The sequence below is a fragment of the Drosophila persimilis genome, unplaced genomic scaffold (genome assembly GCF_003286085.1).
Source record: "Drosophila persimilis strain 14011-0111.01,24,50 unplaced genomic scaffold, DperRS2 tig00000000-arrow-pilon, whole genome shotgun sequence".
Lineage (NCBI taxonomy): Eukaryota > Metazoa > Arthropoda > Insecta > Diptera > Drosophilidae > Drosophila > Drosophila persimilis.
Genome location: NW_020825288.1, coordinates 1,602,966 through 1,626,150, shown reverse-complemented (window position 1 = coordinate 1,626,150; position 23,185 = coordinate 1,602,966). Strand labels below are relative to the sequence as shown.

At 46.3% G+C, this 23,185-nt stretch overlaps 4 protein-coding genes across 4 annotated transcripts; 3 read left to right on the top strand and 1 right to left on the bottom strand.

Moving 5' to 3' along the window:
- The first annotated feature begins 1,544 nt into the window (after positions 1 to 1,544).
- On the top strand, positions 1,545 to 4,919 carry LOC6595212. The gene is made up of 6 exons (XM_002020351.2): positions 1,545 to 2,527; positions 2,590 to 2,728; positions 2,788 to 2,911; positions 3,482 to 4,442; positions 4,505 to 4,643; positions 4,701 to 4,919. Exons 1-6 carry the CDS (start codon positions 1,619 to 1,621, stop codon positions 4,838 to 4,840), a joined length of 2,412 nt encoding a protein of 803 aa, XP_002020387.2. The 5' UTR covers positions 1,545 to 1,618; the 3' UTR covers positions 4,841 to 4,919.
- A 432-nt stretch (positions 4,920 to 5,351) lies between these two features.
- On the top strand, positions 5,352 to 6,787 carry LOC6595214 (serine protease inhibitor 42Dd). The gene is made up of 4 exons (XM_026994670.1): positions 5,352 to 5,373; positions 5,444 to 6,345; positions 6,408 to 6,546; positions 6,601 to 6,787. Exons 1-4 carry the CDS (start codon positions 5,367 to 5,369, stop codon positions 6,735 to 6,737), a joined length of 1,185 nt encoding a protein of 394 aa, XP_026850471.1. The 5' UTR covers positions 5,352 to 5,366; the 3' UTR covers positions 6,738 to 6,787.
- Positions 6,788 to 9,373: 2,586 nt separating this feature from the next.
- On the bottom strand, positions 9,374 to 22,793 carry LOC6595215 (transcription factor SOX-10). The gene is made up of 3 exons (XM_002020354.2): positions 22,467 to 22,793; positions 11,946 to 12,092; positions 9,374 to 11,156 (listed from the first exon to the last, which is right to left on the bottom strand). The coding sequence occupies exons 1-3, from the start codon at positions 22,664 to 22,666 to the stop codon at positions 9,806 to 9,808; spliced, it is 1,698 nt and encodes a 565-aa protein (XP_002020390.1). The 5' UTR covers positions 22,667 to 22,793; the 3' UTR covers positions 9,374 to 9,805.
- Positions 14,044 to 14,770, top strand: LOC6595216. Its single transcript, XM_026995323.1, has 4 exons — positions 14,044 to 14,103; positions 14,161 to 14,316; positions 14,382 to 14,549; positions 14,615 to 14,770. Exons 1-4 carry the CDS (start codon positions 14,044 to 14,046, stop codon positions 14,768 to 14,770), a joined length of 540 nt encoding a protein of 179 aa, XP_026851124.1.
- Positions 22,794 to 23,185: the final 392 nt, after the last annotated feature.

Here is a 23,185-nt window from a genome sequence, read left to right as displayed (position 1 = left end):
CTGTCAGGGGTGGGGAGGAAGGCGGCCATGTGATGTGTATCCATGTGTGTATCTAAGTGTAATGTCTGATAATTGAAAACAAGCTGGTAGATACCCATACCAGTACCCGTAGATGGGTATAGGACATCGTATCGTGGCAAAGAAGCTGCCAAAGTAGCAGCTGCAAGTGGCTCAAGAGCCTAACAAGATTCCCCCCAAGGGCCTCCTCCCCTCTACTCTGTACACAGTATCCACATTCCACAGCTCCAGGCTCCAGGAGCCTCTCTTAATGGCAGAGCTGTGTGCATTAAAGTTGTCCTTCAGCTTCGTTGATAGTTGCGCTTTGGATGGAATTGGGTCTTCAGCAGAGCAAATATTAACTGGAAGCGCTCAGCTCAACGGAGATAGAATATTGACAAATATTTGATTTACTTAGGGAAGCACTTGGCAGCACAGCCCCGAAGGACGATCACCTGCCTGGCTGTCTCTGTGAGAGGGTCGTGTAGGGCCCTTCAAGACGGATACACTCAACGAATCCGATTGCTGGAAATGCATCGCTCTCTACTTTGGGGGTGCTAGATCTGCTGGATAAAGTACAAAATGTGGGTAAGATAAGTGCACATGCACGCATACGAATGTATATACGAGTATGTATTTTGAATTTTTAATTCAATTTATTCGACCATTTATGGGTAATTTTCCAGCATTTCATGCTCCCTGCCGACATTTGTCACGTCTCTGTGCAGCCGCAGAGAGCATATTTTGTCATGTCAGATGACATTTATCACAGCGGCAACGACCAACGGCAGCAGCAGCAACAATATCCGGAGCATCCACACCAGACGCAGGAGCATCCAGCGGAGGAGGAGGAGGAGGAGCAGCAGCAACAGCAACAGCAACAGCAATAGCAACAGCACCAGCAACAACAAAAAAAGTATTGGCAAATATCAATTTGATGCAGTGGCAGGCGTTTCGTCTACTGGCAATATGATAAGCAGCATTCGCCTGACGCTGATTGATGACAGATTTGCGCGGGCGTCAGTCCAAAAGTGAATTTTAGGCCCTCCTCCTGTCTCTCCACCTCTCCCTATAATCTCTAACCATCGCTCTCTCGCTCTAAAAACCTCGTTGATTGATGTGCAAATTGATTGTACTCATTAAAGCAGTGCGCTACATACAGGCGACTGCTTGCGCAACCAACAAATAAATGTCAACCGGCGTAAAGATTCTGATTAGTTTCGGTTCCATAACGCTGCATGCAACAATGCGAGGACTCTGCAAAGAGCTTCCGCAAGATAGCTTCAAAAGATGTACGAGATAGCAAACAAACAGGCTAGGACAGGATTGATTCCTTCTCTGCGTTGGAAATATCTAATATCTATATATTGATCTGTGCTAAAGTGTACAAAATAAAGGTTCAGACTAAGAGAGAATTATAGTCAGAAGATCTTACAGATTTGAAGCATTCTTGAAGCCCCTCTCGTCACAGAACACGATCAAATTACAATTCTGCGGGTATAAAAGAAAGGCAGTAAACTCGGCTAATTCATTCATCTCCATCATGATGGGTAGGACACACCAGCGTAGCTCTGGCCATAGCTCCAACTATTCCTCTGTTCTGTGTCGTTCCCCAGGCTCCATGACCGCGCTGTCACTTTTGCTTCTCTTGGGCTCTCTTCTCACGATAGTCCAGACCGACACATCCACAGGCGACACCAAGTTTGCATTAGAGCTACTCAGAGCGCTGGCCAGGGACAAGAGTAGACCGAATATCGTATTCTCGCCATCGTCAATCAGGACAGCCCTTGCTTTGGCCTACCTAGGCGCCGAAGGAGTTACTGGAGAGGAGCTAAAGCAGACCCTCTCACTGGAAGGATCCGACAAGAATGACGTGGCCCAACGATTCGCTCATCTTTTGGCCCAAGAAGAAAATCAGTCTGAAGATGACGCTCAGTTCAGCTATGCCAACCGTATCTACGTGGCCGAGCGGTACAGACTTATTCAGGCCTATCAAGAGTTGGCCGGTAAATACTTCAACGCATCAGCCGAGAATGTGAACTTCGCAGACAACTTTAAAGTGTCCCAGCAAATCAATTCCTGGGTCGAGACGAAGACCCATGACCAAATCAAAGACCTCATCAGCGCCGACTCCCTCAGCTCTGAGACTGCCGCCGTCCTGATTAATGCAATCTACTTCAAAGGCAAATGGGAAAGTCCTTTCTCTGAGACCATGACGGCGACGCACGACTTTACGACGCGATTTGGGGAAAAAGTCAAAACGTCCTTTATGTTTCAGTGGCAGTTTTTTAGACACGCCGAGTTGCCCTCCCTGAAGGCCACGGCTTTGGAAATGCGTTACAAAGGAACGGACATTGTTTTGCTGATCATTCTGCCTTTAGAGGAGCAGGGACTGTATGCACTCGAGGAGAAGATTAGTGTTTTGGACCTGAACGAGATAAGTTCGCAAATGAGAGAGAAGCACGTGCGGCTCCAGATGCCCAAATTTAAACTAGAGTTTGAAGTCTCCCTGAAGCCTGTCCTACAGGAGGTGACTATGCGATTGACGAGCAGCTGGACGGCTGAGCACTAACCCACCGGTAATTCTTTCAGCTGGGTATAAAGACCATGTTCGGTCACAATGCCGACTTTAGTAGCCTTGCCAAGGGCCGTGACATAAAGATCTCCGAGGTGAAGCACAAGGCCTTCATGGATGTAAACGAGAACGGAACCACGGCCGCTGCTTCCACATGTAAGTCAATCGCAGCAACGATTGTAGTAACTTTAGTGATTACCTTACTTTGATCGCAGATTTGGTTGCTGTGCCATATTCAGGCCACAAAGGGCAGACCATACCATTCATCGTCGATCATCCCTTTTTATTCGCCATCAAGGACGAGCAGAGTATCTTCTTTCTGGGTCATGTTACCCGTCCGTAATACTAGAATACGTGTGTAGCTATTATTCCATGCAATAAAAGCCAACATAAGCATCATTCCTATTTGGTTTCTTTTCTAGTATCGGTAGTGATCGCTGTTAAAGATGGGTGCGTGTTAATAAATATCATCTCCTGATTAGTTTCGATTGAAATGTGCGTGGTAAGGACATATACTGCATACTCGCTAACATACGATTTGGTAGGATACTTTTTTCTGAATGGACAAAACCATGGCAGGGAAGACGGCCAAATAGCGTTTTGATTGCTTCGTGGGACCGTCACACTTTGACTTCGACGAGCTGCGGACACAGGTCACTTCTAGGACGTGAGCAACTCTCGTCCTCTTATCTCATTTTCAGAAAACCCTGAAGATCTTGGCGTCTTTAGACTCAGACTGTGAGAGAATTAAAGTTAGAAGATTTTACAGATTTGAAGCATTCTTGAAGCCCCTCTCGTCACAGAGCACGATCAAATTACAATTCTACGGGTATAAAAGAAAGCCATTAAACTCGGCTCATTCATTCATCTCCATCGTGATGGGTAGGACACAGTCACACACCAACGTAGCTCTGGCAATAGCTCCAACTATTCCTCTGTTCTGTGTCTTTCCCCAGGCTCCATGACCGCGCTGTCACTTTTGCTTCTCTTGGGCTCTCTTCTCTCGATGGTCCAGGCCGACAGATCCACAGGCGACACCAAGTTTGCCTTAAAGCTATTCAGAGTGCTGGTCAGGGACAAGAGCCGTCCGAATATCGTATTCTCGCCATCGTCAATCAGGACAGCCCTTGTTTTGGCCTACCTAGGCGCTGAAGACACCACTGCAGAGGAGCTAAAGCAGACCCTCTCACTGGAAGGATCCGACAAGAATGACGTGGGCCAAAGATTCGCTCATCGTTTGGCCCAAGAACAAAAACAGTCTGGGGATGACGCTCAATTCAGCTATGCCAACCGTATCTACGTGGCCGAGCGGTACAGGTTTATTCAGGCCTATCAAGAGTTGGCCGGTAAGTACTTACGCGCATCAGCCGAGAATGTGAACTTCGGAGAGAGAATGAAAGTGTCCCAGCAAATCAATTCCTGGGTCGCGGCGAAGACCCATGACCAAATCAAAGACCTTATCAGCGCTGACTCCCTCAGCTCTGACACTGCCGCCATCCTGATTAATGCAATCTACTTCAAAGCCCAATGGGAACATGCATTCTCTGAGTCCTTGACGGCGGTGCACGACTTTGCGTCCAGCGATGGGAAAAAAGTCAGGACGTCCTTTATGTTTCTGTGGGAGTTTTTTAGATACGCCGAGTTGCCGTCTCTAAACGCCACGGCATTGGAAATTCGGTACAAAGGAACGAACATTGTGCTCCTGATCATTCTGCCTTTAGAGGAGCAGGGACTGTATGCACTCGAGAAGAAGCTTAGTGATGTGGACCTGCACGAGATAAGTTCGCAAATGAGAAGGGAGCACGTGCAGCTGCAAATGCCAAAATTTAAACTAGAGTTTGAAGTCTCCCTGAAGCCTGTCCTACAGCAGGTGACTATGCGATGAAGAGGCAGCTGGTCGGCTGAGCACTAACCGATTGATAATTCTTTCAGCTGGGTATAAAGACCATGTTCGATCCCAATGCAGACTTTAGTAGCCTTGTCGAGGGCGCGGACATGGCGATCTCCGAGGTGAAGCACAAGGCCTTCATAGATGTGAACGAGAACGGAACCACTGCTGCTGCTTCCACATGTAAGTTAAGCCAGTAAAAATTTAATAACCTTAATGACTTCCTCATTTTAATGGTAGATGTGGAAGTGATGGCAAAGTCAGTTAAACTCCCTAATAGGAAGACATACCCCTTCATCGTCGATCATCCCTTTTTGTTCGCCATCAAGGACGAACATTCTACCTTCTTTCTCGGTCATGTTAACCGTCCATATTACTAGAATATGTATGTAGCGATTAGTCCATGAAATAAAAGATTCCAAACGGCTATTGTTTACAATCAGCAGACTCCAACTTTAAGTCTCTAACCTAATTTTTCTGGCTGGCTATTCGTCCCAATGTATTCTTTTGAACGTGGCCTGTTAATAAGTATCACCTTCGCGGTCAAGGGCTCACGGAAGTCGATTTGCTGATTGGTTTCGGTTGCATAATGATGCATGCAACAATGCGAGGAGTCTGCGAGGAGTTCCTGCAAGATAGTTTTAAAAGATGCTATGGATAGCAAAAAAAAAACAAAAAACAGACTATGGATTGATTCGTTCTCTGCGTTGGAAATATTTGATCAGCATCAGAATATCCTCTGCAAAGTGTTAAAAATAAAGATTCAGATTGCGGGAGAATTATACTACAATCTACAATTCTAAGGCCCTATAAGAATAGCCCCTATCGTCACAGATTACGATCAAATTACATCTGTTCGCGTATAAAAGAAAGGCACGGAACTCGGCTAATTTATTTAGCTCCATCATGACGGGTAGGTGACACTCAAGAGCATAGCTCTGGCCATTGCTCTAACTATTAGTCTGTTCCGTGTCTTTCCCCAGGATCTATGGCCGCGCTCTCACTTTTGCTTCTCTTGGGCTCTCTTCTCACGATGGTCCAGTCCGACACCAAGTTTGCCTCAAAGCTTTTCAGTGTGCTGCACAAGACTAGCACTGTTCGGTATGTCGTATTCTCGCCGCCGTCAATTAGGTCAGCCCTTGGCTTGGCATACCTGGGCGCAGAAGGCACCACTGCAGAGGAGCTAAAGCGGGCCCTCTTATTGGAAGGTTCCGACAAGAATGACATGGCCCAAAGATTCGCTCATCGTTTGGCCCAAGAACAAAAACAGTATGGGGATGACGCTCAGTTCAGCTATGCCAACCGTATCTACGTGGCCGAGCGGTACAGGCTTATTCAGGCTTATCAAGAGTTGGCTGGTAAATACTTTAACGCATCCGCCGAGAATGTGAACTTCGCGGAGAGTATAAAAATTCACGACGAAATCAATTCCTGGGTGCGGGAGCAAACCCATAAGCAAATCAGTTTCCTCTTCAGATCTCACAAACACATCAGCTCGGACAGTGCCGCCATCCTGACCAATGTGGTCTACTTCAAAGCCAGTTGGCTAAAGGGTTTCCACCAATTTCAGACAAAGCCTTTTGGCTTTGTGTCCATAGATGGCCAAAAGCATAGCACGTACACCATGTTTCAGTGGGAGTTTTTTAGGTACGCCGAGTTGCCATCTCTGAAGGCCACGGCTTTGGAAATGCCTTACAAAGGAACGGACATTGTGTTCCTGATCATTTTGCCTTTAGAGGTGCAGGGACTGTATGAACTCGAGGAGAAGCTTAGTGTTTTGGACCTGAACGAGATAAGTTCGCAAATGAGAAGGGAGCACGTGCAGCTGCAGATTCCCAAATTAAAACTAGAGTTTGATGTCTCCCTGCAGCCTGTCCTAGATCAGGTGACTATGCGATGGACGAGCAGCTGGACAGCTGAGCACTAACCCACCGGTAATTCTTTCAGCTGGGTATAAAGACCATGTTCGGTCCCAATGCCGACTTTAGTAGCCTTGCCAAGGGCCGTGACATAAAGATCTCCGATATGGTTCACAAGGCCTACCTCGATTTGAACGAGAACGGAACTGCTGACGCTTCCGCAGGCGGTAAGTCGAACTCAGTGACGACTCGAGGACATTAATGATTTCCTTTAATGGCAGCTCCAACTTCTTGGCTTTTGTCAATCCTGTTAATGGAACGGCCGACAAAACCGTTCATCGTCGATCATCCTTTTTTTTTCGCCATCAAGGACAAGCAGACTATCTTTTTTTTGGGTCATGTTACCTCACCATATTAACAGTACAATGTAGCTTTGAGTCCATGAAATAAAAGCCAACATAAGCAGCATTTCTCTTCGTTTTCCTCTCGAGTGCCGGTAGTATTTATGCTAGAAGGGCACTAACATATCGTGTGATCGCTATTCAAGTTGGCTGCGTATTATCTTTTGATTAGTTTCGGTTGCAAAATGCTTTGCGGTCAAGGCCATATGAGGTGAGAACATATACTGTATACTCGCTAGCGTAAGCATTGCTTAATTTTATCTGCATACTTTCGGGCGGGCGGATTAAAGCCGTGTGCTCAAGCAGTGCTTGGATTGTGTTGGACTGCTTTCTTTCTGATTTCTATGTTTCTGCATATAATGTGCGTCGTTACACAAAATCCAAATTTCTATGACTTCATCTGTGAAACATGCCCCGTCAGCGTCTCCTATGTCTCCCTCAGCGTGATCCCCTCTGCGAGGGTATTAAAAAACTAAACAAAATTTCAATTTACTTTCAAGAGTGCGGAGGCACAGTAAGAGCAGCCACCGCCAGACTGTGAGACTGTGGCTTTAGCATCACATTTAACTTTTCTCGCCTTATATTTTATTCAAATGGTTCCACAATATTATTTTCTTTTCTTTTCTTTTTGTTTCTGTTTTGGCTTGTGCTTGAGATGCTTGAGTGCCTGACATTTTCACATTTTGCTGCCGTTAAAGCCAAATTGCAGGAGAAAACATGAAGCAGGAATGCTGCCATTATTCTCAGGCCTCTCTTTCATTTATAAGAATAAGCCTGCCTCTCCTCCAAGGAGTTACGCTACGCCCCTCCAATTGTGGACTTCCTCTCTCTGTATTTGTGGGTCAAAAGTTTTCAACGACCATTAGGCAGATCTCGTGTGCTGCTCCATTTGAATAACATTCCAGTTCGGACAAGAGTTCAGGTGCTGAGCCTCCTCTGGTCTAATGATAATCCCCCCCTGCAATAGCGGATCAGCAGGGGAACAAGTTCTTGAAGTGAATTTAAAGTGAGACCGCATCGCCAAACTTTGGGCCCTTCGACTCTGTGGCCATTAATTGAGTTACATGGAGAGCACAAGGCAACAAAATTTCATTACGCATACGACCCGTTGCATGACCAGCAATGTGATAGGAGCAACGGCAAAGTTTGTTGCAAACGTCATTAGTTTTAATAACATTTAAACAAACCAACACAAACCCACCAGCCCACGAAACCCCAGAGCCACACAAAGAGGCTTCTGGCTTGCCCTTCGCAGCCATAGCATTTGTTTAGGCCTGTCTGCCTCTGAAATTAATGAGGAATGACATTCGCATTTAGTGCTTCATTGCATTCCGCTCTTCCTCCGATATGCCACGTGCCCGGAGACTGCTCGATGATCCCCCAACCGGCACGCGCCTGCAGATAATCTCCTGGGCATTATTTGCGCAATTATCGAGTTGCCCGAAACGAAATTAAAACCAAATTAAATCTATAACGAAATTATTAGTAAAACGAACTCCAAGGAGAGCGGATGAATACATATTTTATAAATCGAATTAAATTGATTGCATCGCATATTTAGTAGCTCCTCATCCTCGAACTGTTTCCCGGTTCTTAACATAGCGTTTCTTGCCAAATTAAATCGGACTGTCATAATCAATTCAGGCAAAGCATCAGCACCAGAGTCCGACCCAATCCTCGGACTGGCAAATGGGCAAGAGTAATTTGCATAATTAGGGAGAAGGCGACTCGCGAGAAAAGAAGACGAAAAAATCTCGGTAAATAAATATTGTGCATAAATTATGGGAATAAATACACAAGAGCCCAGTAAATGTGTTAATTTGACTTACCAAAACTTTTCTCTGTGTGCAATTTTGTTGTTGTTGTTCAACTTTCGAAATTAATGCGTGTACAGTGTACACATAAATAAATTTCTGTTTCTGTTTGCTCTCCGCCATTTTGTGCTGCCGGCCATTTTGGCAACGCTTTTGGTTTTCTGGTTTTCTAATGTTTTTCGGTTTTCTGATTTTTTTCTGTATTTTTTTTTTCACTGTGCTTTTGTTTTCCTTTCCTGTTTGCGCTTCAATTAACAACAACTTGTTACAGGCGCAAATTGAACTTAAGCTCTCTCAAATTTAAATAAATAAAATAAATGCCGTGCTAAATAACGAAATTTAGACCGACAAAAAGCGCCTAACGCCAGTCGGCGGATGAGTATGTTTTCCATTTTGTCTTGGTTTCGGTTTTGCAAATACTCGTTTTGGTAGGCGGGTGTTAATTTCGTTGGAATTTGTTTTCGGTTTTACAACAGTTACAGGTGCCACTCCGCTCCGCTCACACGGGTATCCAAAGATGGAGATGTGTCTAACAGATACAAAAATGGAGAATACACAGTGTGGGAAACTGCCACAGGCCACGCCCCGCCAATGTGATGTCAATCCCTGCCTAAGGAAAGTTTGCTTTCCAGAAAAATCATGGAAATTGAATAAAAGGGAAAGTACTTTTCTCTACATTTTGTTGGTTTAATTAAAAAAACCCGTGATTTTCAGATAATTAATTATATTTGAATACAACTATTTCGTATTTAATTGTACACATTTTTCATACAATTCCGTATACACTTAGTATTATTTATTTTAATTAAATTTTTAGAGTTTGCTAAAACTATCTGCATTTATTGTATTTCTTCCATTTAGCTATGAATTCAAGCATCATCAGTTTCGAGGTATTTTCTTTGAAATAAAAGAACATTTGATAGGCAATTGAAGTAATTTTGCTATGGAATTGTCTTGCATTTGTTTTCGCATTTCATTTGAGAAAATAAATTCCCATCCGAGTCGCATATTGATGTGGGGAATGCAGACATAAAGGAAAATCGCAGCGATTAGCTTAAATTGCACAAAATCCTCCCAAAAAGACCCTCGAGCTCAACGCACACAGATACTCTTCACACAGACAGAGTGACACATACACACAGACACACACACACAGACACACACACACAGACATTGCACAGACAATAAACCAATAAACGAAAGCCATTCGAGTGACCCATAAAGAGGGGGAGCGCTCCAACGCAGGACAACAAATGTGCAAATGAAGTATCTTAGGGATTGACATAAGTGTAAGTGCCCCATAGATGATGCTGCGATGGGTTCTGGTGCTGGTGCTGGTGCTGCTCCTGCTGCTGGGGATGCGAATGGGATTGCAGTTCCTGCTGCGTTACGGTTGCAGGCACACTCAAGGCAGAGGGATGTGGATGTGGATGCGGATGCGGAGCGAGTGGTGGAGCCGCAGAAACATATGTTGCATGGTGCTGGGGGCCAAAGTTCGTGCTCTGACTCTGGGCGGAAGGGAGGTAGCCCAACTGCTCATAGTAGGCCGCACACTCGACGACCGCCTGGGAGCTGGCACTGGCGCTGGAGCAGGCCGAGGAGAGCGAGGCGGAGGAGTTCAAAGGCGGCGAGTGATGGTGCGTCATGGGCAGCATTTGATCCATGAGATACTGGTCAATTTCCTTGGGATCGATGTCAGTGGCTGACTTGTAATTTAAGGCTCCACTGGCCTGTGACGCGCTGACGCTCGTTGTGGCCTGTGGATGCGGCTGCTGCTGCTGCTGCTGCTCTTGGAAGTCCCCCACTCCGAGACCCACTGCTCCTCCTCCAGCGGGAGTGTAAGCATAGCCGGGATAATTCACGCCCCGCCCATTGCCCGCATAGCCTGCATAGCCGTTGATGTTCTCCAGGAAATCCATCTCAGGGGCCCCCTGCGTCTGCTGCTGCTGCTGGCCGTAGTTGACGTCGCCCAGGGCTATGTACTCCCGGCCAGCATCCAGCAGGACCCCGTAATCTGTATTGCCACCATTACTGCTCGGCTCGCTCAGCTGCCGCAGCAGCAGGCTGGAGCTGTTCAAGGAGACGCCTCCTGCGGTGGGCTTCGCGGAGGAGCCGCTGTACGGCGTGGCCGGCGGTGTGAGCGAGGAAAGGGAGCTGGCCGTGGAGCAGGGCGAGTCCAGGCCTGGTTCACTGTTTAGGCTGAGCCCCTGCTCCATGAGGCTGGCGGCGCAGGCACTGTTCAGGGACTTCATGAAGGCCTCGTTGCTGAAGACATCCGAGGTGGAGGCGGAGGTGGAGGTGGAGGTGGAGTTGGAACTGGAGCTGGACCCCGCTGTGGAGCACAGATTGGATCCGTTTACCTTCGGAGCACGCCTCTGGCCACTGGAGGACACCCCGCCCGAGTTCGAGCTCCTCTGCTGCCTGGCACCAACTGTCATCGGGGAAGCGCCGGGCGCTGCGGCTGTGGCTGAGGGGGCTATGCCTTCTCCCTGATGCTGGGGCATGACCCTTGCCTTCTTGCGACGCGGCTGGTACTTGTAGTCGGGATGCTCCTGCTTGTGCGTCATGCGCAGCTTCTCGGCGAATTCCATAAACGGCTTCTTATCGCTATCCTTCAGATTTCTGCGAATCAGAAAGGCAAATAGTCTGTGTCAGTGGCAGTCGATTTTGAATTATTTATTGGTCTACAAATTGGTCCAGCCCCGTCCCCAGTTCCCAGCTCCCCGTTCCCAATTCCCAATTAGCCGAGGCGGATGCTTTGCCCCTCTTATCGGCCAGCGGCAGATTCAACTTCTTATCGCCTGTGTCGCCCCGCTCGCTGAACTGTGAAATTTTAATTTCGAACCGAACAATATTTTATTACAAACAATATGTGTGGAAGCGACGCCGCTGTGGCGCAGATTGCGGCAATCTTTGGCCTGACAGTTCTGTATTAATCAAGAGATGAGAGATATGATACTCTCTGGAGGAAAGCAGCCTTAAATTGTGTTGGTTTTCAGAGCGCTAAAGGATGCAGTGTGTGCTCATTAGGTAGGGTACGATTTCAGCTCATACAAGTTGCGTTTTCAGAGCTGGTTCCAACACGAAACATCCAGCAGGCTGCCAGCCATGGAGAACTGTCTGCTAATGCAATTCCCTGTCTCGTCCGAGCCCTTAACCAACTATTCTCCACTATTCCGACCTTTTATTTCCCCTCCAAGTTGCATCTTTGCCCGCCACTCGGAGAGACGACAAGTGGAGCTTATAAAAGACACTTTCCAAGTGGTTCATGCCCCAACGTTTACGCTGTCGGAGACGTGCCCCTGCCACTGCTCACGCCCTCTCCCTTGCTCTGCCCTGCCTTTCGACTCGAGTGGCCGTGGTCCCTCCCTCTTGTACATTTCTATCTCCGCACGGGGTATATGTACTTACTTCCACAACTTGCCCAGCGATTTGCTCAGCTCGGAGTTCTGCAGATGCGGATACTGCTTGGACATGACGCGACGAGCTGCCTGGGCCCAGACCATGAACGCGTTCATCGGACGTTTGATGTGCTCCTTCTTGCGGTCCGTGGGCGCCCTGGAAGAGGTTCAGAAAAATGAGAAATGGGAAATCAAAAAACAGAAATCAGAAATCAGAGAAGTGGCTCCCCACTGGTGGCTCAGTGGCGCAGTGAAATGACTTGCTGGCCAGCAAAATAGGTTTTCATTAATTGGAAAAAGAATGTCCACGAAACGAAACACTTTTCCACGACAACAACGAATAATGTCAAACTGAAAATTGCAATTAAAACTTTTACTTGCCCATGGGCTAGGCGAAAAAGAGCGTATAAAATAGGGAAAGGAAAGTAGAAGGAGAGAGGGAGCACTACAGAAATGGAGTAAAACGAGAGAGAAGACAAGGCCAGAGGCCATGAAAGTTCAAATTTCAGTCAAAATATAGTTTCGCCTTTTTGCGATTGAGGATTGTGCAGCGCAGCGGGAAGTGGCAGTGAAACGAAAACAAAAGCAATCACGAAAATCCGGGAAAATCATCAAAAATCATTGTATTCAAGAGCGAAGAGAAGAGAAGAGAAGAGAACAGAGAACTCTTCAAACAAGTTGCAATTTTCTGTTTGAAAATCGATTCTTTTTGCTCTAAATTTAATTTGAATTGTTTGAGTATTTGCCCAAAGGCTTGACACTGCATCGAGGGGCAGAGATAGTCGACTTTTGAATACCTATTACTTAGGTTTTTCTTATATTTATTCTGTTCTGTTACAAACAGCGGCTAAAAGATAGTATACTCTGATGCCTTACATATTTTGGGGAATGTTTTGCTTCTCTAGGCCTCAGTCCCAGTCCTTTTACAAACGATCCAAACTCATTCAAATAAAACTGACGAGGCGTATGATAACTTCTTGGCCACAATGTGCCATGCATACGAGCACACACACAAACACAGATTTCTATACTCGTAGGATACTCCCCCTATCCTAATGGATGTCTCTCTCTCTCCATCACGGGCGTAGTATACGTATGTGTTTCCCCCTCCCACACATTGTCTTTATCCAGAAGTATAGACTCATTTTTATTTAGCATGTTGTAGCACCAAAGACTACAATTGAGAGGACACCCAGATTCAATCAAAGAGATAGGCGGGGCAAGGGGCGGGCTGTTCGGATGGGATGGTATTAGGAGGCTGTTCATAGTACAATGCCGGAGATTTCATCTCCTCCAGGGCCAGAGAGCCATGCACATATATTGAATTATTTATCCTAAGTAAACATGATCAGGGCAACAGATTTGTTAGGTAAATCTTTCAATTGAGTTGCCAGTGACTCTGTCCCTCTTTGTCTGTGTGTGTGTGTATCTGTGGGTGTATCCGATGGATGTGTTAATGCCTCCCCTCTCCCTCTCTCCGTGGATGTTTATTTGATATGCCTGACTGCATCCTATGCCAGCCACAAAAAACTCAACTCAGCACAAAAAAAATACAAGACGCACCATCCACACCGTTTTCAATCAGAGCAAATCAATAAACAGGTGTTCTCGGGTGTTCTCTGGTGTGTGTGTTCACCGAATCCCTGCACTCAAAACGAAGCAAATAAATCAAAAATAGTTGAATATAAAATATAAAACAATATACGCATGCAGAAAGAGAAATGTGCTCCATACTTGCATGCAACATGCAGGTTGATTTTAGTTTCGGAAAAGTTTCCTACATCGTATAAATGTATGCAATATATACACAAAATATAAGAGACGACGGGTTTTATGCTCTGTTAAACTCTCTCAAAGCATACTTCAAAATGGTATAAACTATTAAACGTGGTATTAAGAGATGATCATCTAAATGGTATTTACTGAAAGTGAATGCGAATTGAATGTAATTTTATAAGCTAATTATCCGCAACTACAAAACTATTTGTTTTTTTGGCTTCCATTTGTTAAACGCTTTCATTATTTTCCGATTAATAAGCAATTAATATAAAAGTACAAGCTGGACCTAAAATTAATAACAGTTCTATTTGGTCCATGAGAGTGCTACGATGTGCTTTCGACTGAACGTCCTCATTCAGCTCGTTGTGATGCTGTTATTGATCTTGGAGGTATGCGGCACCCTAACATCATCCTTAGTACAGATTTATAATGATACCATTTTCCAGATCACCTCCAAGTTCGAGTTCACAAACATCCAGTGCAATTCTTTGGACGATGACTTCAGCGGCATTGAAAACTGCTTTTTAAAGTCAGTGAATCGGAGCTACAAATATTTATCCCTGAAAGTTAACCTACACAAAAAACCTGTTTCGGAAATCAAAGTAAGTGTAGAAGCCAAAAGGCTTGAGACTTTTCCTCCTATATAAAAATCCTTCTGTGGTTGTAGGTAAATGTTTCGTTGCTGAAGCGATTCAATGGCTACAAGCCTTTTCTGTACAACATCACTGTGGATGCCTGCAAATTCCTCAAAAATCCCAAATCGAAGCCCATTTTTAATTACTTTTACAGCTTCTTCATCACTCAATCGAATCTGAACCACTCCTGCCCCTACGATGTAAGTAAATGATTCCAATCTTCTGGATTTTGTTGATCTTTGAAACTAAGTATTCACGAATCCAGCACGATGTTATAGTGGATAGGCTCACTGCCGACTTTGTAAATCACAAAATTACGAAAGTATTGAGCTTTCCCGAGGGCGACTATATGGTGGAAACCAATTGGATGGCCAATGGCGTTAACCGGGCTCTCGTGAAAATCTATGGCACACTTTCGTGAATGACAAATCAAACAAATTTGATTGGATTGCTGGCAGTATATTTAACATGAGGTCATACCGATCCGATTTTGAAAATCAATGAACTTGGAACTATATTATTCAAATAAGCGAATGCATTAAAGACATGAAGGTGCGTTTTTCTCTGTTTAAGGTTGAAACAATGAATGAATCCTTTGGCTGAGGTTTCAGTGGTTTTCTTGGTGCAAAGCTCTTCTAAGTCTCTCCCTATTTTGAAGACCTGCGTTCCTTACCCCCTGGTCTTTCTGCCTGGTCTTAATTATGGGTTTGGCTGAGCCCAAGCTTATTAAGCGATTAAAAACGCGCCCGGCGGCCAGGCTTGGGGAGGATTGTCGGCCCGAGGCTCTGCTTATCTGCCGTTGGTATCGTCGGCGTCGCGATCCCATCGCCATTGTATCCGTGTATCTATGTATCTGTGCATCTGTGTGTTGTTTGTGGATGCAACTCTCACGCTTGACAGCACGCTAATCAGAATCAAGTGATGTTCGTTTAGCTGTACTGGGAGATGCTGCAGTGCGCCTCATGAGGAATGGCAGCATCCCCCACAGGCACTTGGCAACTCAAGCACGTCTTCATTAAAATACACTTGCCGGTGGGGGTACTTGCGACTCGGACACGGTGTTTGCACTGCCTGAAAGCCAGGCCACAGTACACACAAAAGCCAATCGAGAGTATCTCAGGCTTCGTCTTCGAAAAACCAGACCCTTCCTGGCCCGTTTTCTCCGCCTGTTGTTGCATTCGGAGATGCGCAAATCTCATTAAGTGATATCTTCAAGTGGCCATTGGCTTGCGAGCAAAATATGAGAAATGGGCAGAGACCGCAAGGAATTTTCGTTTCGTTTCGCTTTTTCTTGCATTACGAGTATCTTTTCTTTCTTTTTGTTTTTGCATATGCCAGAGATACGAGTACTTTGGCTCTTGTGGCGCATCTCTTTATCAGCCATGGACCATTAGTGGGTTTTGTTATTAAATTGGAATAAGTAGAGGGGGCTAGGGGGGAATACCCGCATAGTGTCCAAATATTTACAGCTTTAACAGAGCCCCACGAAAATCTCCATGCCCATTTTCGTTTCCAATTTGTAAGCGCATGTCAATGTGAGGACAAATGCGCCTAATTAGCGTCAGAGGAGGAGGCGGTAGGAGGGAGGCGGGAGGCAGGAGACGTCTCAGCGATTTTCACAAGTTCACAAATATGAAATGTATCTAGCAGATACAGTGCGTGTAAACAAATTGCAGCCGCTGCAGCGCCGCCACAGCAGCTTGTTTGCTTAGGCAGGCCCCACATTTTCCCACGCACTCCGTCGCTTTCCGTCGTTTCTTCTTTTACGACACTTTTGTCCAAACACAAATTTGAGGCACATTGAAATGCATCCAACGGATGCAGTTGCTCGGAGACTGGCTGGCTGGCTGGCTGGCTGGCTATCTGGCTGTTTGCTTTGCGGTCTTGCTTCACAAAAAAGTTAGTCCGAAAAGGTGGTCAAACACTGGGGCAGAGTCGGAGTCTCAGTCACAGTCCCCGCCGATAAGGCGATAAGGCCTGCTACCGTGAGAGTTGCATCTGAGTTTGCTCAGCTTTTGTGTGCGGCTGTTTGCCGTTTGGCATTGACTTTGAAACAGTTCTGGGAAGCAGATAATCATCTGGGGTTTTCGACTTGGGTTAGGTTAGGGATGGACTGGCCTGGACTGGACTGGACTGGCGGAAGAGGAAACCCTTCGGAGCCCACATTGCTTTTAAGCTTTCGCTTTCCATTTAAGCCGACTCTTGGCCCACTTCATCCTGGGACCATTCTCTGTTATCATTTCATTTGGCGCTGCCTCTTCTCTTTTTTTCAATTTCCAAGTCAATTTATTTTTACAGCGACTGTGCCGCACTTGAACGAAGTGTCAGTGGGGGAGGGGGGCGGAGTGGGGGCCGAAAAAGGACACCCATTGACCGCCTGGGAACGGGAACGGGGAGGAGCACGGGATCTGGATAGGCGTGAACGTTGCCACATGCCTGGGATGGGATGCTTTGGGGCGTATGTACGAAGAGCAGGCAATGAAGAGCGACAGTTTAAGTGCCAGGCGGGAGCTCCTGCATCGTTGTTGTTGTTTTTCCTGTTTGTGGATATGCGGGTGGATGGGTGGATGGGTGGAAGGGTGGACGGACGCTTCATTGGGCCAACTACCCGTACAATCAATGCTGTATAGGATGTCAGCCAGCTAGGCGAGTATGTCCCTGACATTTGATGATTGTCATGGAGTGGCCCTGAGTCAAACGCATGGCCAACAATCACACTTTGCAACAAAAAGCTTCTGTAACAATATGAATATTTGGGGTTCAATGGATGGAAAATCGGATTAGAGTATTAGTGGAAATGCATCAATAATAAACTATAATCCTTTGCTTACATTTCCATGTGTCAAGTGAGTCATGCCATAGCGAATGCGAATACCTTTGAATGATTCACCAAAATGCAAATGAAACTCATGAAAAATCTCCGTGTATCCATCAAGTTCCGCCAAATGTGATGTATTCCCATGGAGTCTAGTGTAAAAGACAGAGCTTCGCGCATTTTCATATCTCGCAAAAATGGGATATTCGCCTTTGCCACACCTATTTGCCCCTGGGCGAGCAGCAGCGCTGAATGGATATCCGGCTAGTCCTCCATAATCTCGTGTGTGTTCCTCCCCACAGGACTCCCAGCACCATCGATGGGGGCGGGCGGGGGGAGAGAGGACATCAATCCCTGAACTGTTGAACCCTTTTTCAAACGGCATATCGAACGGATTTGTAGGGAGCTGTACTTGGCCTAAAAGCTTACGGCCGGATCAGACATGCGTTCAATTTTTATGCGAAAATGTTGTTCAATATTTTGCAAAACACTCACAGAATGGAGAGAGGAGAGAGCAAAGAGCTGTGAGAAGTTCGGATACGCTTTAAAGGTTATTCGGTTATGCGGAAAATGCTGATGGGAAAAGTGACAATAAGGGCCATCGAACGCACTTTGAATATTTACAATCAGTAATAATTGTAAGACACCAAGAACCTTCTGTGCTGTGTCTTATAACACCTTCTGAAACCGTGTTTCCCTTTTCCAAATGCGTCCCTTGGTACCAATACCCGCATAATAAAATGATGAACACACTCTTCACTCAGCTCATCAAACATCATTTGATGTTTCCCTTAAGCTTCCCCCCAGCCTTCACCGATTGCTCCCCAAACAGTTTCAGGATTTACAGGAGACAGGTCCTTTTGCTGGTTTATCGGACGAATCCTTCAATCCCCCAACTGGCTTTTATTCACATCGCACAACATCAACGGTTCGCCGTGACTCATTCGAATGGCGGTTTTCGCCCAACTTTTCGGCCATTGTCGCGTTCACCTGGTCATAAAATCACCCAGCCTCCGCCTCTCTGGGGGGACACGCTACAAAATGATAAAAACACCCCAGGGGGGCGTATGCTCCCCTGGGTCGAATGGGGTTCGAAGGGTAGGAGAAGGTCCTGCAGATTCCTGCAGCGAACAAATTACCAGCCCCCGAAGTATGCTAAGCGAGGAGTCGTCGTTGTCGTCGTCGTCGTCGTCGTCGTCGTCTGGAGGCTGAAAACTTTTTGGCTGGCATTTGCGGTTATGGCCACCGCAGCGACACCGACACGGACACACCGTGCCACAGCTACAAGAGCTACAACAGCAACAAAATCAATATTTGTCTTGTAAGCCGCACGTGTATCTCAGTTCGTTGCTGCTGCACAAAGTTTTGCCGGTCGCTCACTGGAAGGTACATATGTACATCCATAGATTGGGGGTGTAGAGAAGGTTTTGGGGAAGGGATAGGGGTTGGAAAGGGATAGGAGTAGGTCTCGCTGGACCGGACAGGAGGTGGAGCAGCAACAGCTAGGACCATATGGAACATGCCACTGTGGAATCAATCAATTTGTGGAACAAAATCAATGGCATGTTCAAGCATTTTAGCCTGTTATTCAGATGATCGATTGATCGCTAGATTGAGATGCCACTAGCCATAGATCCGATAGAAATCGCTCGGTTTTCTCTTGGTGGTCCCACTGTGCCCCACTATTAACCGCACTGAAGGGAGTCACGTGGTCAGACCCTTCTCTGTGTTCTACTGAAGCTCCCTAGTCGCCCTCCGCCCCCGCATGGGGTGTACGAGAGTGTTGGTTTAGGCTGGCCGAGATGACTTGTTGGGGCCCATGTAAATTGACTCGTCGCCGCATAACCGGACAAGAACACCACCCCAGAAATAACTATGTAGAGCCTCTCCATGATATCAGAGCTGGGACCGGGCCGGGTCGGGCCGTGCTCCCCACCTGGTGGTCGTGGGGTGTGATAACACCTTGGGGCCAGACACCCAGATAAGCAATAAAATATTTATAGCTTCGCCAGAGTCCTACACGGAGTCGCGGTTCCTCCTGCGTATCCATATCTTATCGTCGAGCAAATAGAGTGCGGCGCATAAGACACCGAAGCTGTTGGCAGGAAGGGGCTGCTCCAACATGCAACATGGAGCTACCCTCGGGAAAGTATGGGGTGACTTGCACACATATGTATTATTTAATAACAAACCCTCCTATAACTATGTCTGTATCTGTATCTGTATCTGTATCTATAGGTATGTGCGGGACTGCTCAAGTGGCTGGTCGGAATTTTGTTATTCCCATCTCTTTGGGTCCCGTTCCGATCCGATCCGCTCCCGAGAGTGATTCACCCGAAATTCATTTAACCAAATCAAACAAAAATATAAATTTTGATATGACTGTTGTGGTTTCGCCACCCCACCAGAGAGTGAGGGGGCCATAAAAAATTAGCAAAAAGAAACCACATTTTCAGCCTTAGGCGACACTTGCTATGCGCTTCATTCGGGGAACTTGGTTGATGGACTGATGGATTGATGAATGGAGAGGCGCAGCGAGAGAGGGAAATCTCTTCTAATTTAATGTGGAATGTTGGTGTACGAATCCCACATATAATTGATGAGATGTTGACGGCAAAGAGGGGTGTTAAAGAGTCGAAAAATCTTCAAGAAAATCCAACAAAAATCTTTTTTAAACGTGTTCTATAAACACTTCTTTTTCGGAGAGACTACTTTATGGCGCTTATTTGGCTTTTGTTATGCAAATGTATCTTAAAGTTTGAAAAGAGTTCCAAGAAATTATGACACTTAAAGGGGAAGCTCTTCAGATGAGTCGAGGCATTTATTAGCTTCTAAAAACCTCGTGAATATGTTTTTTAATATTCGAATAATTAAAACATTCAAGGCTCATTTTTCTATTCCGTTTCTGATTCTGGTCTTCAAAGAAAAGTTTAAAACTCATCCAACTTAAACCAAGATCTGCAGTGTCCCACCGATAAGGCATAATCCTTCCATCTATCCTCCCTTTTTTCACTTCAAAAGGAATCTTAAAGCATCTGCGCCCTCAAAAAGGGTGTAGCAATTAAATTCCTTCCATTTGCAGCATTCTTTAGAAATTACTAGATTTAATCCAGATCCAGGTGACAGGGGAATTCGGTTGAGAATTCGGTAAGGTGAGAGATAGTGGAGGAGGAGGAGGAGGAGGGACATGGCGATGTGCATTTAAGCGATTTTAAGTGGAAATAAACAAGGCTCATAAAGCGCAAGGTAAACAATTTCTAGTGTGACTATGGGGTGGCACAGGAGGGCAGAAAGGCGGCCGTCAGGGGGTGGGGGTATGTGGTACTGTAGTAGAACACAACTGTGGATAGATAGAGGCAGGGCAATGGCGCCCATAAACGTATCCTTGTGCAAACACACACGTGCTCTTGACAGCGCTTTCTGCGCATTTTCCACTGCGGGGCCAGCTCACACTCGCCCCCCCTTTGAGGGGGGGTGAGCGGAATACATGCTCGCCCCAAGGATGTTTGTCTCTGGCCATCAGAGAGGCCCCCACGGGGCGCTACGGCCCCATCGCCTGATAAGAAACAGCAACACGAGAACAAAGAAGCGACGAGGCAACAACTGACAAACGCAGACACGAAACAAAGACCTGGGCTTTGGGAGCCGAAGAAACAGATACCCTTGAAGATCTATCGTTCCTATCGTTAGCAAGAGGGACTTTTAAAGAGAATATTTTTGAAATTGCATTCACATAAATCCATCGACCGATTGTTTCTATGACATCTTGGCAGTTCCTAGGATCTGTGCAACGGGTTCAGGCATTACCTGTCTGTTAAACTCTCAAACTAGTATCCAAAGAAGCAGAAAGACTAATAGAAGGAAATCGCTATATTGATTGCCGAATAATCGCATAGTCTTTTTACCGACAGTGAGTCCTTGCTGCTCATTAAAGTAGTTGCAAATACAATGTAAAATCCATGGGCGTTAGTCATCTTACTCTCCGAAAGGGTATCACTGAAGACCAGAAGGAGGAAGCAGCCAGTCCCAGAAACTTTGCTAATTGCTGGACAAACACCAGAGGACGAAGACGAAGATTTGTGGAGGAACTAAACAAGATCTGACTGCCAAGGATCACAGAGATCAGGCCGCGGTTTTGCTACCGGCTTTCTCACGACCCGAGTCTCCAGAGTCCCCAGAGTCTTCAGAGTCCAGTCATCTTTTGTCAAGTGTCAACGGCAGGCAGTCAGACAGTTCTGCTCCGTCTTCAGTTCCGTTCGGTACAGTTGATTGGGCTTACGTTCTGTTTGTGGTTGGGTACCCATTCCCATCCCCCACCCGGCTTCCCATCCCCCACCCCCCATCTTGTTAGCAGTTAGCATCTTTACGCTAAAAACATATTTATTCGCTTTTTATGCCTGAATTGATTTGTCTCCGTCGTTTTCTTCAACGTTTTCGAACATCTTTCAACGCTGTCGCACATTTATTGAAGCTTGTATTTCTGTGTCTCTGTATCTTGTATCTTGTATATTTTTCCTTTTCCTATTCCTATTCCTATTATTTGTGCCTTTGGCCAATTTGTTGCTTCCCCCGCCACATACATACACACATATTCATCCATTTGTTGGTTTGTCCAATATGTGTGAATGTGTAAATTCATTCTATTTACATATGCCGACATATTCCCAATCGTTTCGTTCGCCTTTCCCCACTCTCTTAGCTTATTTTTCACTCCCTCTCTTTCTTTGCGGTTCGCCCAACATTTGTATATCCAGTTAAATAAAAGAAGACCCATATGTCTCTAGAAATTGTGTTAATCAGCCAAGTCGCCAAAGGTGAGAGATCTGCTGGTATGCCGTACGCTTAGTCATTCATGGGTTCTGCAAAGGGTACTCGGGAGAGGTTCATTGAGGATCCGATCGGCTGTTTAGGGAACTGGGTTATTGCCGGAAAATAGGGAACTGTTTATGCGAAAAGCGGCTTCCCCCCACCCAATCCCTGTCACAGATGTCTATACCTCCCCAAATTAGGTGTCCCTGGTAATACTGAGATTACAACCTTGCAGATGCTACGGTGGTGTCTGTAAAGATCAAACCCAAGATCAGTCGGTTCAGGAGCTCTAATTTCGGATAGATCCTCTTCCGATGTAGGGAGCCATGAGTTCCTTAAAATGAATGGACTTGGAGCCTCTAATAGGGGTGCCCCTAATTTTCAGAGACGAGTATCGTATTCTTCAACACTTCCTGAAACACTTCTTGAATGGATTTATGAGCTCCGTTTCACCCTTCTTGGATCGATTGTTCCCTTTCTTTCGACCACTTACTTGGCTGAGGCCTGTACCAGGTTCCAATCGTAGCCCTCGAGGACCTTCATGACAGCGCTGGTGATGCGCTCGTCCTCCTTGCGGCCGCCCTGTCCGGCGGCACGCTTCTGCTCTGCCTTCAAAGCATAGTTGGCCAGAACCAGGGTCTCCACGGGCTTGGCCCGATCCTTGGCGCTGTTCAAGTCGGGACTTTCGCTCATCTCCACACCGAAAGAAATTACTTCAGATCTACGTATATTCAACCACCGACGGCAAGTGGCGACATAAACTCATAAACACACTTAGATCGCGACACACAGAGCTGATCGTCCGCTGTTTTGTTTTTTTTTTTTTTTTTTTTTTTTTTTTTTCACCCACACAGATCTTGAGACGAGACGATACGATACAGTGCCAGTACGAGACACGACGCGGCTGACGAGCAAACTGCGACTGATCTTTGGGGTCCGGAGCTGGAGCTCGGCCCGAGTGGCGGCCCCCAAGACGAGCTCGGCAAACGCCGTCGGATCGTTCAGATAAGCTAAAGACGGTGGTTGGTTGGTTGGATCGTTAAATGGGCGGAGGGTGGAGGTCGGAGGTTGGAGGGACTGGACTGCCGCTGACGATACGCGGCGGGGGCGAACATAAAAATCGCGGTACGCGTGTAAACATTAACATGTTCATGTGAAATTAGGCGGACCCGTCCCCGTCCCCCGAGCGGGATCGAAGATCGTGGGGATGGG

Bases quoted from the DNA above. Each gene is read 5' to 3' on its own strand.
- LOC6595214 (XM_026994670.1), top strand. The intron at 6,346-6,407 runs GTGACTATGCGA...TAATTCTTTCAG, and splicing joins TGCAGCCTGTCCTAGATCAG to CTGGGTATAAAGACCATGTT. The intron at 6,547-6,600 runs GTAAGTCGAACT...CTTTAATGGCAG, and splicing joins TGCTGACGCTTCCGCAGGCG to CTCCAACTTCTTGGCTTTTG.
- LOC6595212 (XM_002020351.2), top strand. From the start codon at position 1,619: ATGACCGCGCTGTCACTTTTGCTTCTCTTGGGCTCTCTTCTCACGATA. The intron at 2,912-3,481 runs GTAATACTAGAA...ACACCAACGTAG, and splicing joins CTGGGTCATGTTACCCGTCC to CTCTGGCAATAGCTCCAACT. The intron at 4,443-4,504 runs GTGACTATGCGA...TAATTCTTTCAG, and splicing joins TGAAGCCTGTCCTACAGCAG to CTGGGTATAAAGACCATGTT.
- LOC6595215 (XM_002020354.2), bottom strand. From the start codon at position 22,666: ATGAGCGAAAGTCCCGACTTGAACAGCGCCAAGGATCGGGCCAAGCCC. The intron at 12,093-22,466 runs GTAAGTGGTCGA...AACCTCTTCCAG, and splicing joins CTGGTACAGGCCTCAGCCAA to GGCGCCCACGGACCGCAAGA. The intron at 11,157-11,945 runs GTAAGTACATAT...TCTGATTCGCAG, and splicing joins TCGCTGGGCAAGTTGTGGAA to AAATCTGAAGGATAGCGATA.
- LOC6595216 (XM_026995323.1), top strand. From the start codon at position 14,044: ATGTGCTTTCGACTGAACGTCCTCATTCAGCTCGTTGTGATGCTGTTA. The intron at 14,104-14,160 runs GTATGCGGCACC...ACCATTTTCCAG, and splicing joins TGCTGTTATTGATCTTGGAG to ATCACCTCCAAGTTCGAGTT. The intron at 14,550-14,614 runs GTAAGTAAATGA...TCACGAATCCAG, and splicing joins ACCACTCCTGCCCCTACGAT to CACGATGTTATAGTGGATAG.